Raw genomic sequence first — 15,242 nt, 5'->3', positions numbered from 1 at the left:
AAGATGTTGAGAGTTCGGAAAAAATGCAAAGAAGTGCAACTAAGATGATCCCAGGCCTGGAGGCTAAAACATATGACGCACGGCTGCAGGACTTGGGTTTGGCTAGTCTAAAAAAAGAAGAAATAGGGGAGATGTGATAGCGGTGTTCCACTATTTAAGGGGCTCCCCCAAAGAACGGGGGGGTCAATTTATTCCCCAAAGCACCAGAGGGAAGGATGAGAAACAATGGTTGGAAGCTCATCAAGGAGAGAAGCAACCTGGAATTAAGGAGAAACTTCCTGACAGTCAGGACAATTAACCAGTGGAACAGCTTGCCACCAGAAACCATGGGCGCTCCATCACTGGAGATTTTTAAGAAGAGACTGGACATTCACTTGTCTGAGATGGTATAGGTCCTCCTGCCTGAGCACAGGGCTGGACTAGAAGACCTCCAAGGTCTATTCTATTCTATTCTATTCTATTCTATTCTATTCTATTCTATTCTATTCTATTCTATTCTATTCTATTCTATTCTATTCTATTCTATTCTATTCTATTCTATTCTATTCTATTCTATTCTATTCTACCTGTACTATAACATTCACAAGAAATAGCCTCCAGTGGTGGCACTTTATTTTAGAATGTTCTCTTTAAAAAAAAAAGAATTATCTCTTAATAGTGACAGTAAGACTCGAATACCATACAGGTAGTCCTTGACTCACAGACCACAATTTCCATAGCTAAGCAGGTAGATATGCCTTCTAAAATATCATTAGAAACAAATCACTATTAGACTGATAGATCATATCAACAGTTGAAGAGTAACGTTATTTAGAGGAAAAGAAAGATGAATTTAGCCAGGTATGCAAGGCAACGAACAACATCTCAGCCCTGGGACAGGAGCAAAAGAGAAGAAAGACACCTAAGATATCCTTTCTTTAATTCTGTTTGATGTAAGAGGGGTTGGAAGGCACATTTGGCAGGCTGCCAAAATGCTGTTATTCTACTCGACAACAAAAAAATTGTTCCTGTGATCCTTGCAATATCTGTTTCCTAGCCTGGCCTACTTCAAAAAGTTGACATATGCGTTCTTGCAATAGTATAATAGAGTTGGAAGGGACCTTGGAGGTCTTCTAGTCCAACCCCCTGCTCAAGCAGGAGACCCTAGACCATTTCAGACAAATGGCTGTCCAGTCTCTTCTTTAAAAACTCCAGTGATGGGGCGCCCACGATTTCTGAAGCTGTTCCACTGGTTAATTGTTCTGTCAGGAAATTCCTCCTTAGTTCCAGGTTGCTCCTCTCCTTGCTTAGTTTCCACCCATTGTTTCTTGTCCTGCCTTTTGATAATTTGGAAAATAAGTTGACCTATTGGAACACATGCCGGCCACATGACCACGGAGACGTCCTCGGACAAGCGCTGGCTCTTCAGCTTTGAAACAGAGATGAGCACCGGCCCCTAAAGTCGGAAACGACTAGCACGCATGTGCGGGGGAACCTTTACATTTACCTTTTTACCATGTCAATAAAAGATAGGCAATGATGTTCTTGGGGATGCAAATTTCAAACTAAGCGGGAGACCCTAGCATGCCAGACCAATGGATGCCCAGTCTCTTCTTGAAAACCTCCAGTAATGGAGCACCCACAACCTTTGGAGGCAAGCTGATCAACAGAATAACAGTTGGAAGGGACCCTGGAGGTCTCCAAGTGACCTAGTCCAACCCCCTGCTCAGATAATCCCCATCACAGACAAATGGCTGTCCACCTCCAGTGATGGAGCACCCACAACGTCGGGAAAGCAAGCTGTTCCACTGATTAATTGTTCTAACCATAAGGAAATTTCTCCTTAGTTCTAGGTTGCTTCCCTCCTTGATTAGTTTCCATCTGTTGCTTCTTCTCCTGCCTTCAGGTGCTTTGGAGAATAGGTTGACCTTCTCTTCTCTTTGACAGCCCCTCAAATATTGAAAGACAGCTATCATGTAACCCCTAGTCCTTCTCATTAGACTAGACATACCTAGTTCCCTCAATCGTTCATCGTATGGCTTAGTGTCAAGACCCCTTATCATCTTTGTTGTTCTTCTCTGCACTCTTTCTAGGGTCTATTCTATTCTATTCTATTCTATTCTATTCTATTCTATTCTATTCTATTCTATTCTATTCTATTCTATTCTATTCTATTCTATTCTATTCTATTCTATTCTATTCTATTCTATTCTATTCTATTCTTGCCCTCTGGTGCTTTCCAGAATAATTTGATCCCTGCTTCTTTGTAAAGGTAAAGGTTCCCCCGCACATGCGTGCTAGTCGTTTCCAACTCTAGGGGCCGGTGCTCATCTCCATTTCAAAGCCGAAGAGCCAGCGCTTGTCCGAGGACGTCTCCGTGGTCATGTGGCCGGCATGACTAGACACAAAAGGTGCATGGAACACTGTTACCTTCCCACCGGAGTGGTCCCTATTTTTCTACCTGCATTTTTACGTGCTTTCGAACTGCTAGGTTGGCAGAAGCTGGGACGAACATAACAGGCACTCACTCTGTTACACGGCACTCAGGATTCGACCCGCCAAACTGCCAACCTTCTGATCGACAAGCTCAGCGTCCTAACCCACTGAGCCACCGCGTCCCTTTGTGGCATCCCCTCAAATACTGGAATGATGCTCCTCCTTTTATTGTAGCTTCTGATTCTAGAAATCCTGCACTAGAGGTTGCTACTTCCAGAGACGTAGGGACTCTTACTTAGAAACCATTCTTATTGAATTCAATGGTCCTTTTCTGCTGAAAGCGTGCACAGTTTTATAGCCACAAAGCTTAGCTGGCCATTATCATTTTGCAAGGAAGATCGATGTAGAGAAATTGTGCGGTTTATTGTTTAAAAGATAATTGCTTGCGTTTCCCAGTGCCTGAAGTGTTTGGCTTTTTGTGAAGAAATATTTGGGCGATGGAAATAATAAGTTTTATATATCCGTGTTTCTTACTATGCTCTGACCTACCGCGGAGACAGTAAACAGATGCAAATTTGTGCCAAACGAGGCTTAAATTGGTGTGGCTCTAATTCCTTCCCTCCCCCCCCCCCCCGGCAAGGAGCCCAAGGGAAAGGTAGTTCAGTCAGGAGCTGAGGAGCAAGTGGCTTTGCGATAACTTCATCGTGTGGGTCATTCCTGAGACTGCAGGGAAAAGATTGGCAGGCTTTGGGTGTTAAGTAGCGCATCTGGAATTGAGGAAGAAAGATGGAATGGACACCTGCAGAGTAACTCCTGCGCCAGAAGGAAGAATTAGCTCAACTTTTTGTGGTCCTTCAGATATGTACTTGATCGTCGCAGTTGAACCATCTTTCCTTTGTTTGTGTGTGTGTGTGTGTGTGTGGGAAAGTCCTGTTTTCAAGACAGCACAGGAGAAGAAGCTGCTGCCGTTTTATTTTCTAAGATATGGGCACTGATCACCATCTTCTATTCTTCTTCTCTCTTGTCTCTTCCTCCTCCTCCTTCTCCATTATTATGAAAAAAAAAATCCTGCTTCTCCTTCTCTTTCTCCTTCTCCTCTTTCTCCATTATTGTGAAAAAAAATATTCTCTTCCTTCTCCTTCTCCTTCTCCTTGAGGGATCCTTGGTGCTCTCTGAGAGGTAGGCAAGCACTGAAGATGTTACCTAGTTGGGTAATGAAACGTCTGCAAGAAAATAATCAAGCTCACAAAGTCCCTAGGACTCCATAGCCCTTCCTTCCTTCCTTCCTTCCTTCCTTCCTTCCTTCCTTCCTTCCTTCCTTCCTTCCTTCCTTCCTTCCTTCCTTCCTTCCTTCCTTGGGTAATGAAATGTCTGCAAGAAACAAGCCTAGGACCCCATAGTCCTTCCTTCCTTCCTTCCTTCCTTCCTTCCTTTCTTCCTTGGGTAATGAAATGTCTACAAGAAACAAGCCTAGGACCCCATAGTCCTTCCTTCCTTCCTTCCTTCCTTCCTTCCTTCCTTCCTTCCTTCCTTCCTTCCTTCCTTCCTTTCTTCCTTGGGTAATGAAATGTCTGCAAGAAACAAGCCTAGGACCCCATAGTCCTTCCTTCCTTCCTTCCTTCCTTCCTTCCTTCCTTCCTTCCTTCCTTCCTTCCTTCCTTCCTTCCTTCCTTCCGTAATGAAATGTCTGCAAGAAAACAAGCAAGCTCAGAGAACAGCAGGAATCCCTCATTTCAATCCTGAGCCACAAATATTCTCCTTCATTGGTATCTCCTCCTCCTCCTCCTCCTCCTCCTCCCCCTCCCCCTCCCCTCCTCCTTGCTTTCTCCTTTTCCTTGTTCCTGAACCATTTCTGCAATTAAAAGAAATGCCAGCGACGGTATTTTACTTTAAACTAATTTTATTCCAGCTAGTTAAAAGAACGTATTTTCAACTGTCAGTTATGATTAGAGCTTGGGGATTTCAACCAGGTCTTGCGGAAGCATGAAAGCGTTACCGAATCCAGGCAGGTACAATCCAGGGCTGAGATAGACATCATCACAAGTGTAGGGAGGGGACTCTTGAAGAGATGCTCTGGTCTGACTTACACAAAATGGTACAATTCTATGTTTTGGGGATAAATCCAGCATCCATGACTGCCCGTCCTAGGACCCATCAGAAAATTACCCCCTGCACTATATTCCAGGGACATGGTTTTAGCCATTTTCCTTTCAACAGCATTTCTTAACAAAATTGCAGTTTCTTTCTTTCTTTCTTTCTTTCTTTTTCTTTCTTTCTTTCTTTCTTTCTTTCTTTCTTTCTTTCTTTCCTTCCTTCCTTCCTTCCTTCCTTCTTTCTTTCTTTCCTATAAGTTTTGCCTCTTTTTTTTTTTACTTGTTCTGCACAATTCAGCTTGCCGAGCAGGAGTGACCTGTTAAAGTAAATTATATATAAGACCTGAAAAATTGAGCTGCCTGAAATATTAATTTCTTTCCACCGTAGCACTATCTTCTGAATCAACGCCCTCTCTGTCCCCCACCCCCACCCTCCAATCTCCAGCTGCAAAAAAAAAAGACTTTGCTTCGTCCACAATTCATGTCCTATTTTGCACACGGTAGACAACAGCAATGGGCAGCGAAAGCCATGATGAAACCAAAGATCTGCTCCTTTGCCAGCCAAATCAAAAATCGGACAACCCATCTAACTAGGGCAGATTAAAAAAAACACACCAAACCCTGCCATTTACACACGCTGATCTCGGTTAGTGTCAAAGTTGCTTAAGTTGGCCTGAACTTATTTGGGTGCAAAAGGTTTCAAAGTTGAACCATTCTCCAATTGCTAGGTTTTTGTTTTGATTTTATCAGAAGGCCCTCTGTGAAAGATGCATGATGTCCTTCAAGAGAGACTTGACTCTCAAGTGTTTTGATATGACTTTACTGAAAGGAAGCCAGGATTGCAAATAATGGAATTCTTTTCTCTCTTAGGTTTTCATTCTAACTCACGGCTGCCCGGATAACCATTTGTCCGAAATGGTCTAGGGCCTCTTGCTTGATGAGAGGGTTGGACTAGGAGACCTCCAAGGTCCCTTCCAGCTCTGTTGCAATAATAACAGTTATTCTGATATCTCTTTGTCTCTTCAAAGTCTTCTAGGGCAGAGGTACCCAACCTTTTGGACACCAGGGACCGGTTCCGTGGAGAAAGGTTTTTCCATGGACCTCCTGTGGTTTTGCGTGCTGCCCACATCTCGCCAATGGGGCTTTGCTTGTTTATGCGGACCAGTTGCTGGCATACCACGGACCAGTACCGGTCCATGGACCGGGAGTTGGGGACCCCTGTTTTAGGGGGTTGGATACAGCCTACCTCCTTTGCTTCCCACATACATCTACTCCAATGTCCTTCCCCTTCTTTGTCCCTGTTATCCACAAGCTTTTCCATTAGCTCATTAGCTCTGCACTGCAATGGTTAATTATTCTCCTCCTTCGGTTTTTTTTCCTGAAAGATTCTTGGGTAATAGTGGCGATGGAAAATTTAATTTAATTTAATTTAATAATTTGATTTCTATACCGCCCTTCTCCCGAAGGACTCAGGGCGGTGAACAGGGCAATACACAATAAAAATCAGATACAAAAATTAAAAAACCATTAAAAACCAATTAAACATCATGCCCATAAAATCAATACATATTAAGTTAAAAACTAATTTTAAAAACCCAACCCCATCCCGTCAGACCAGGCCAGCTTGTTCAAAAAAGAATGTTTTAAGATCGCGCCGGAAGGAGCGAAGGTCGGGGGCCGTCCGGAGCTCAACCGGTAAGCTGTTCCAAAGGTCTGGCGCGCCCACAGAGAACGCTCTCCCCCTGGGGGTCACCAATCGGCATTCTTTGATCGGCGGCACCCTGAGGAGGCCCTCTCTGTGGGAGCGCACTGGACGGAGGGACGTTGACGCCGGTCGCAGGTGTTGCCGTAGGTAATCTGGACCCATGCCATGAAGGGCTTTGTACGTCATAACTAACACCTTGAACCTCACCCGGAGAGCAACCGGTAGCCAATGCAGCTCGCGGAGCAGAGGTGTAACATGGGAGTATCGGGAAACTCCCAAGACGACTCGCGCGGCTGCATTCTGCACCAGCTGGAGTCTCCGGGTGGACCTCAAGGGCAGCCCCATGTAGAGAGCATTACAGTAGTCTAGACGAGAGGTCACGAGCGCATGAGTGACTGTGCGCAAGGCATCCCGGTCTAGATGTTTGGAAAACAAATAAATTCTTGGATCCTGCCCTCCATCACCACTGCAGGGTACCTGGTAGACTTCCATACCCTCCTGTCTTCCCACCCCCAAAGAGAAGTGACTAATGGTTAAAAAAAAAACAACAACCCATGATCATTATGTTGAAGTGTTGAGCGAGGAGGTCAGTGAATTTGACGAGAGGAAAGAAAGTCATTTCCCCTGGGCTCATTAGCCGTATTTTAGAGAACAGGCTCTGTAATTGCTATGGTAATTGGGCTCTGGAATTGCCACGGAGAGCGTGTCGGTTATTTTTCATGTTAATTTCTGTGCAAGGGCAAGAACCAGAAAGTTTCTTTCATGAGGGGTGTGTTGCAGGAAATGTCAAAAGGTCCTCGATGAATCTGATCCAGAACTCACCTGGTCTATGAAACTGTCACAATCCCAGCCAGGGGTTGCATGCGCCAGTTAACCCCGAGGGCTCTTTCTCACCCATGGATTGATCCTTTGATTCTTCCTTGCAATCAGCTTGGATCAGGAAGGATGATCAGCCAATATCTGGGGGACGGGGACTTCTTTGGGAAGAGGTCACATCTGATTGGGCTAGGAAGGAGAGGAATGGCCTTGCGTGATTGAGGTGGCCGGGAAAGTAAAAGCTCGTGAACGGATGGAAGAAGGAAGGTAAGATGTTCCTCACCAGGAGAAGATCTTAGACCTCTTTTTGTTCTCTGCAGGTGCAAACAGATGTCCTATCCTGATGACCTCCCCCAAATCTCAGTGGTCTTTATTTTTGTAAACGAAGCCTTGTCTGTCATCCTACGCTCAGTTCACAGCGTTGTGAATCACACACCATCCCACTTGCTCAAGGAGGTCATTCTGGTGGACGACAACAGCGATAATGGTAACTGTTCACAATAGAATAGAATAGAAGAGAAGAGAAGAGAGTAGAGTAGAGTAGAGAATAGAATAGAATAGAATAGAATAGAATAGAATAGAATAGAATAGAATAGAATAGAATAGAATAGAATAGAATAGAATAGAATAGAATAGAATAGAATAGAATAGAATAGAATAAACAGAATGTAGAATAGAATAGAGAATGTAGAATAGAGAGAAGAGAAGAGAAGAGAAGAGAAGAGAAGAGAATGTAGAATAGAATAGAGTAGAGTAGAGTAGAATAGAATAGAATAGAATAGAATAGAATAGAATAGAATAGAATAGAATAGAATAGAATAGAATAGAATAGAATAGAATAGAACAAAATGTAGAATAGAATAATGTAGAATAGAATAGAAAATGTAGAATAGAATAGAAAATGTAGAATAGAATAGAATAGAATAGAATAGAATAGAATAGAATAGAATAGAATAGAATAGAATAGAATAGAATAGAACAAAATGTAGAATAGAATAGAGAATGTAGAATAGAATAGAGAATGTAGAATAGAATAGAATAGAATAGAATAGAATAGAATAGAATAGAAGAGAAGAGAAGAGAAGAGAAGAGAAGAGAAGAGAAGAGAATGTAGAATAGAATAGAGTAGAGTAGAGTAGAGTAGAGTAGAATAGAATAGAATAGAATAGAATAGAATAGAATAGAATAGAATAGAATAGAATAGAATAGAATAGAATAGAATAGAATAGAATAGAATAGAATAGAATAGAATAGAATAGAATAGAAGCTGGAAGGGACCTTGAAGGTCTTCTAGTCCAGCCCCCTGTCAAGCCGGAGAATACCGGCTTGTTTGTTTGTGTTTCTGACTCTGTTAGGCCTGTGTTGTCCATCATGAAAGAAAGCCATTTGGGATGAGATGGGGAAAAAAAGGGCTGAACTGGATGTTCTTACTGATTTCTTTATACAGAGAGTCCTCGACTTACAACCGTAACTGAGCCCAAAATTTCTGCTGCTAACTGAGACATTTTTTTAAACTGAGTTTTGCCCCATTTTACCACCTTTCTTGTCACCACTGTAAAGTGAATCACTGCAATTGTTAGGGTTAGTCACACAGTTGTTAAGCGAATCTGGCTTCCTCATCGACTTTGCTTGTCAGAAGGTCGCAAAAGGGGATCACGTGACCACAGGATACCGCAACTGTCATAAGTACATGCCAGTTGCCAAGCATTTGGATTTTGATCACGTGACCCTGGGGATGCTGCAATGGTCCTTAGTGTGAAAAACCGGTCATAAGTCACTTTTTTCAGTTGCTGTTGTAACTTCGAACGATCAGTAAACAAGGACTAGTAGCTGTACATCAAGATTACATAGAGTTGCCCCTGTTTGTGGAATGAATAACACTGTCTCTTTTCCTACCTACAGTTGAGCTAAAGTTTAACTTGGACCAATATGTCCACAAAAGGTATCCAGGTTTGGTGAAAATAGTTCGCAATAATAAACGAGAAGGCTTGATCCGAGCAAGAATCCAAGGATGGAAAGCTTCAACGTCCCCAATTGTTGGTTTTTTCGACGCTCACGTTGAATTCAACACGGGCTGGTAAGACATTGTGTTAGTTGGCAAGCTTTCTGAAATTTTCAGCCGATGGAAGCTGAAGAATTGAGAGGGGGGGGGAAATGAGAAAAAGCCATGAACCGCACCCTACAGATCTCCAAAACACATCTCTTGCAACGCCTATTTCTCTCTTTCACAATTCTTGAGTTGCTTATTTACCTAACCTTGTTATCTAGCTTACAGCGCTTAAGCTAGACACTGCAATTTTATAGGTTATTCCCCGGTTGCTCCTTTTTATACTTTGCAATTTTACGCTAAAGGTAAAGGTAAAGGTTCCCCCGCACATGCGTGCTAGTCGTTTCCGACTCTAGGGGCCGGTGCTCATCTCCGTTTCAAAGCCGAAGAGCCAGCGCTTGTCCGAGGACGTCTCCGTGGTCATGTGGCCGGCATGACTAGCCGCCAAAGGCGCACGGAACGCTGTTACCTTCCCACCGTAGTGGTCCCTATTTTTCTACTTGCATTTTTACGTGCTTTCGAACTGCTAGGTTGGCAGAAGCTGGGACGAGTAACAGGCGCTCACTCTGCTACACGGCACTCGGGATTCGACCCGCCAAACTGCCGACCTTCTGATCGACAAGCTCAGCGTAATCTTCTATTTTCTTGTATAAATATATTTTATTCCTCCTACTTCTCTGGTTGAAAAAACAACAACAAAAGAACACCCCAAAGCTTATTTAAGAGTTGTTAGGGGGAGAAAAAACATTATTAATGTATTTCAGAAGTAGGTTTTGAGATTAAGCTTTAGGACCGAAAATATTTTTGAATAAGAAATTCATTAGACTCTTTGATAAACAAACCAAACCGGCAGAGATCTTCCTCTAATGGGCAATCAATAAAAGACCTTGTGATGACAATTTTATAATAATAATGTTGCTGGAAAGGATCTCTTCAAACTTGGCTAATGTGCTCTGTCATGATAATTTCATGCCAATTAAAGATAATCTTGCTCAAACTTCCCATCAGATATTTGCCTGCTAGGAAAGGCTGCTTGCGACATCCATCATATGGACACTTGGCGAGTACCCAAACTTTTCATTGGAGCAACACTAAACTCATCGGCCGGACTACCACCCATCACACTCGTGAGTTCATCGAGGGCTGGCCCTCCACAAGCAATTCCATCAACAGACACATCGACCCACAACTAGACTATGAACCCCTCAGGATCCAAATCAACCGCACAGCCAACCAGAGACAACACCGACCCAGAAGCATCCCGCGCAATCCCCCACTCCCACCAGCAGTTCACCTTCCAATGATCCTGATCTGATGTAACCTCCCCATCACAAGACCCATCACCAACCTTTCACAGACAACTCACACCTGACCCATCACAAGACCCTCACTCAACAGACCCACAACAGAAGACCTTATCAACAGAAGGATGCGGGCATGGACATCCCCTGAACACCACTGGAGATGTCACCTAGCCTGGTAACGCAACATTTGGAAAACAACCCAAAAGCTGGGAGAACGAAACTTCACCCTCATCCTACACCCAAGCTACAGATATTTGCCACTGTTGCAAACCCAAACTTCTTTCACATTATGAGAGCATATATCAGGTCCTCTCAATGGTCCAGATCCATCTAGTGGTCCAGAAGGTGGAAATGAGGACGATGGGATTTACTGGGGCTGCCCTCAGTCAGATCCATTCGGTGTTTGTTTTATTTATTAAATTTATAAGCCGCTCATCGAAGTGGGTTACTTAAAGAAGGAGAACACACTTGAAAAAATTAAGAGGGACAAGTCCTGGTTGCCCTGTGTCCTCAGAGGTGACCTTGGGATCCAAAGCTCTGGGCAAAATGCAGAGCCAGTTTGGTCCAGTGGTTAAGGCACTAGACTAGAAAGCAGGAGGCTGTGAGTTCAAGTCCCACCTTAGCCATGAAAGCCAGCTAGATGAGTTTGGGCCAATCATCAGGAGACAGTGAGTACTAGTCCTGCCCTTGGGAAAGCCAACTGGGTAACAGGTGACCAATCCCCTGGAGAATGTGAGCTCTAGTTTCACCTTAGCCATAAAAGCCAGCTGAGTGGACCAATCACACCGGGCTGTGGTTGTGCAGAAAATAATAATAAGAAGGATCATTGTTTGCAATCCCACCTTAAGTTATTTATAAAAATAATGAAGGCAGGATACAAATAAATAATAAAATGTTGGAATGCATTGGGGTACAAACATCAACCCCTTTCCGAGGGAGCATGAAATGACATGATGCTTTCCTCCTATGATGCCCGCTTCCAAACAGATTTCTCTGTCTACCCTTGGACATATTGTGGTGATTCCTCACCAGCCAGTGGACCCGGCAGCTGCGTCTGAGGAATCAGAGGAGGAGGAGGAGGGGCCTGGAGTGACATTACAGTCAGAGGAAGGCTCTAAGGAGCTCCAAGACTTACAATCTGACAAGGAGTCTGGCCCCTCTACTCGTGCTCAGGCTGAGACACAGCTGTGCTGGGAGTCTGAGTTGGACAGTGATGAAGAACAGTTGGGACAAATCCAGGATGCATGAAAGTGCAGGCAAGAGAAGCGAGTAGGACAGAGGAATGCAATGGGGCGGCTCCAAAGGCAAAGGAGAAGGCATTAGGAAGCCAGGCCATGGCTGAATAATAAAAGGGAAGGTGTGGAGGTACTGGTTGCCAAAGGCAACCATTCGTGTTGAGGATGGAGTTTCTGTGGACTGTGTTTGTTTGCCTTGGACATTAACCCAGGTCTGTGAATAATAAAAAGGGTTGGTTTTTCTTGCGGTTTCCTGCCTGCTTGTTGGAAGAGGGGTTTCTCCTTGTGAGCATAGCAAGGACTCACATAGGCTGGGACAGAACACACATCTGTTGTCAAGGGAATCTGGCTTCCCCATGGACTTTGCTTGCCAGATGTTCGCCAGAGGGGATCACGTGACCCCGGGACACAGCAACCATCATCAGTACATGCCAGTTGCCAAGCATCTGAATGTTGATGATCCGACCACAGGGATGCTGCAAGTTTGAAAAACAGTCGTAGGTTACTGTTTTCAGTGCCATTGTGACTTCAAACTGTCACTAAACACTGTTGTAAGTCAAGGACTGCCTGCACAGAGCAGTGATTCCTTTTCTCCTCCTAGTGAACCAGATGCCTTTTTTTTTCTTGGAAACTGCATAAACAGAACGGGAATATTTATGGTGTTGCCATGGAGCTATGTAAAGGATGTGAAGAGAAGGACACGCTTTCTGGCCTAAGAGGGCTACAGTTATCATAAGAGAGAGAGAGAGAGAGAGAGAGAGAGAGAGAGAGAGAGAGAGAGAGAGAGAGAGAGAGAGAGAGAGAGAGAGAGAGAGAGAGAGAGAGAGAGAGAGAGAGAGAGAGAGAGAGAGAGAAGCTCAGCCATATCCAGTATGACAGCACCAGCGGGCATCCCAGATTTTCTCTTCCGATAGAGGATTTGCTCTTCCTTTTTAATCTTTATTGTCTCAACAGGCAACCTCTAGATGGTCATCCAGTGCAAGAAAGGCTTTTTTATTGAAATGAAAATGGAGCTGAACGTGACCGTGGATTTTGGCTAACGCTAACGTCCAGCTTCCCTTTGCAGTCAGAAATGTTTCAAAAAAGTTAAGAAATATCCATCCCAGAGTAACAACCTCGTGTCCGGCCCCCAACTGCTTCCCAACTGCTACGAGCAATTGCTGTAGCATAGAGCAAAGAGGTCCAGCCTTAAATGTGTCCCCAAGGCCGGTTTTCTTCCAAAATCATGCTGCTGAAATGGAAGGAAGGAAGGAAGGAAGGAAGGAAGGAAGGAAGGAAGGAAGGAAGGAAGGAAGGAAGGATGGATGCGGGGGAGGGAGGGAGGGAGGAAGGAAGGAAGGAAGGAAGGAAGGAAAGAAGGATGCAGGGGAGGGAGGGAGGGAGGAAGGAAAGGAAGGAAGGAAGGAAGAAAGGAAGGAAGGAAGGAAGGAAGGAAGAATGGATGTGGGGGAGGGAGGGAGGAAGGAAGGAAGGAAAGAGGCAGGGGATGGAGGGAGGGAGGAAGGAAGGAAAGAAATGCAGGGGATGGAGGGAGGGAGGAAGGAAGGAAGGATGGATGGATGCAGGGGAGGGAGGGAGGGAGGAAGGAAAGAAGGAAGGAAAGGAAGAAAGGAAGGAAGGAAGGAAGGATGCAGGGGAGGGAGGGAGGGAGGGAGGAAGGAAGGGAAGGAAGGAAAGAAGGATGGATGGATGGATGGATGGATGGATGGATGCAGGGGAGGGAGGGAGGGAGGGAGGGAGGAAGGAAGGAAGGAAGGAAGGAAGGAAGGAAGGAAGGAAGGAAGGAAGGAAGGAAGGAAGGAAGGAAGGATGAATGGATGTGGGGGAGGGAGGGAGGAAGGAAGGAAGGAAAGAGGCAGGGGATGGAGGGAGGGAGGAAGGAAGGAAGGATGGATGGATGCAGGGGAGGGAGGGAGGGAGGGAGGAAGGAAAGAAGGAAGGAAAGGAAGGAAGGAAGGAAGGAAGGAAGGAAGGAAGGAAGGAAGGAAGGAAGGAAGGAAGGAAGGAAGGAAGGAAGGAAGGAAGGAAGGAAAGACTTCTTCCCAAAAAAAAGTTCACATGAATTTCAGAGAAATCCATGGGGAAGAGGAGGAGAGGGAGGAGGGGGAGCAGGAGCAGGAGGTGGTTTTCAATGAGAAAAATCATCCAAGCCATTGTTTGATTGGATAATTGGCTGAAAGCTGGCTATCTTTGTTATGAGAAAAGGTTAACCACCCAGCTTCTTTGAAGGTCACAGAGTTCAGAGGTCAAAGCACCTCATTCCTTAAACTGTATCTTTGGTGCTTCTGTTCCATGCAAATCAGCTGCACTCGGCAGGCTAGATGCCCACTCAGTGAATTGAAGCCTGCCCACTGATCTCCTTAGCTGCAAGACTCTGAACTGTATTTCTGCAGTGATGATGTCAGACATTTGTCTTCCTTCCTACGGCAACTTTGACAACTGCCTGTGGCTTTTCCCTTCAGGGAGCTGTCACTTGGTAATTAAGGAGCCCAAGGTGACTTTTCTCCTCACTGCACCCAAGTATCAGAAGAATTGCAAAAGCTAAGAGCTGCTTTTATCCCCTGCATCAATTGCTTTAGGATTCAGGGACTTGATAGACGGGTCAAAATAGGCATCAGCGTGATTGTGTATTTGGACATGGGTTTGTTTCTACATGCATCGCACAGAGCATAGAGGAAGACACGTTCATTGTTGGTAGAACTAGCAGAAGAGGGCTGAGATGTGCTTTGAAGGGAGAATATCTCCATAATTCCTGTCTGGCTCTAAACTGTAGAAAGTGGATTGGTAGAGAAACATCAGAAGAAGAATTCGTTGGGTCTCATTCTCAAGCTCCAGAGATGTGTGACTTTTAATGGCGTGAGGACTTCATTTCAAAAGCAGAGTCTCTTTGGGTGGGCTTCTGGAGAGTTTAGGGATGAACCAGGAGCTTCAATTTGAAAAGTCATTAAAAGAGAAAGTCACTACCTACAGCCGTGGTGGCGAACCTAAGAACACTTTTCGCCATTAAGGGCTCTCTTTGAGTTAGCTGTTCTGAGTCTCATGTTGCTTAGAACAAAAGAGTTGGAAGGGACCTTGGAGGTCATCTAGTCTAACTCCCTGCTCGAGCAGGAGAGCCTCTAACATCTAGACCCGTGGTGGTGAACCTATGGCACGGCCTTCAGCTGGGCCTTATAAAACCTTTTCGCTTTAGGCCTCCGCCGCCGTGTGCAAAAAAAAAAAAAGGGTTCAATCAATCAATCAATTTCAGCTTCTCGCGGGGAAAAAAAGTTCTGGCAAAGTTGGAATTGATTGGTTGAACTTTTTAGTCCCACCCAGTCTGCCGTTACCACTGCAGCCATGCCCACCCAATGGGCCACGCCCACCCAATGGGCCACGCCCACCCAAAGGGCCACGCCCACCCGGCACCCGACGATACATAAGTGGGTTTTGGGTTGCAGTTTGGGCACTCGGTCTCTCAACGGTTTGCCATCACTGACCTACAGTGTTCTCTTCAATGTCTTCCTCTACCCCTGTCCTTGCCTTCCCTCCGAGATCCTCTTCCTCCCTCCTTGAAAACCTTCAGAAGGTCAGAAAAAGCTTCACTGTTTTCACTGAGTGTATTGCTGACTATCTCCCAACCTTCTTTTC

General features: G+C 44.9%; 1 protein-coding gene across 1 annotated transcript in view; it reads left to right on the top strand.

Moving 5' to 3' along the window:
• GALNT9 (polypeptide N-acetylgalactosaminyltransferase 9) overlaps nucleotides 1-15,242 on the top strand; it is a gene marked incomplete at both ends in the record, with an annotated part of 94,592 nt that overhangs the window by 35,865 nt on the left and 43,485 nt on the right. The window contains 2 exons of the mRNA XM_081339138.1: nucleotides 7,350-7,516; nucleotides 8,932-9,106. Coding sequence (XP_081195264.1) covers nucleotides 7,350-7,516; nucleotides 8,932-9,106 — 342 coding nt within the window. The remainder of the gene's footprint in view (nucleotides 1-7,349; nucleotides 7,517-8,931; nucleotides 9,107-15,242) is intronic.

Source organism: Vipera berus (assembly GCF_964194415.1).
Source record: "Vipera berus genome assembly, chromosome: 14".
Taxonomy (NCBI): domain Eukaryota; kingdom Metazoa; phylum Chordata; class Lepidosauria; order Squamata; family Viperidae; genus Vipera; species Vipera berus.
This window is presented reverse-complemented; position numbering and strand designations above follow the sequence as displayed.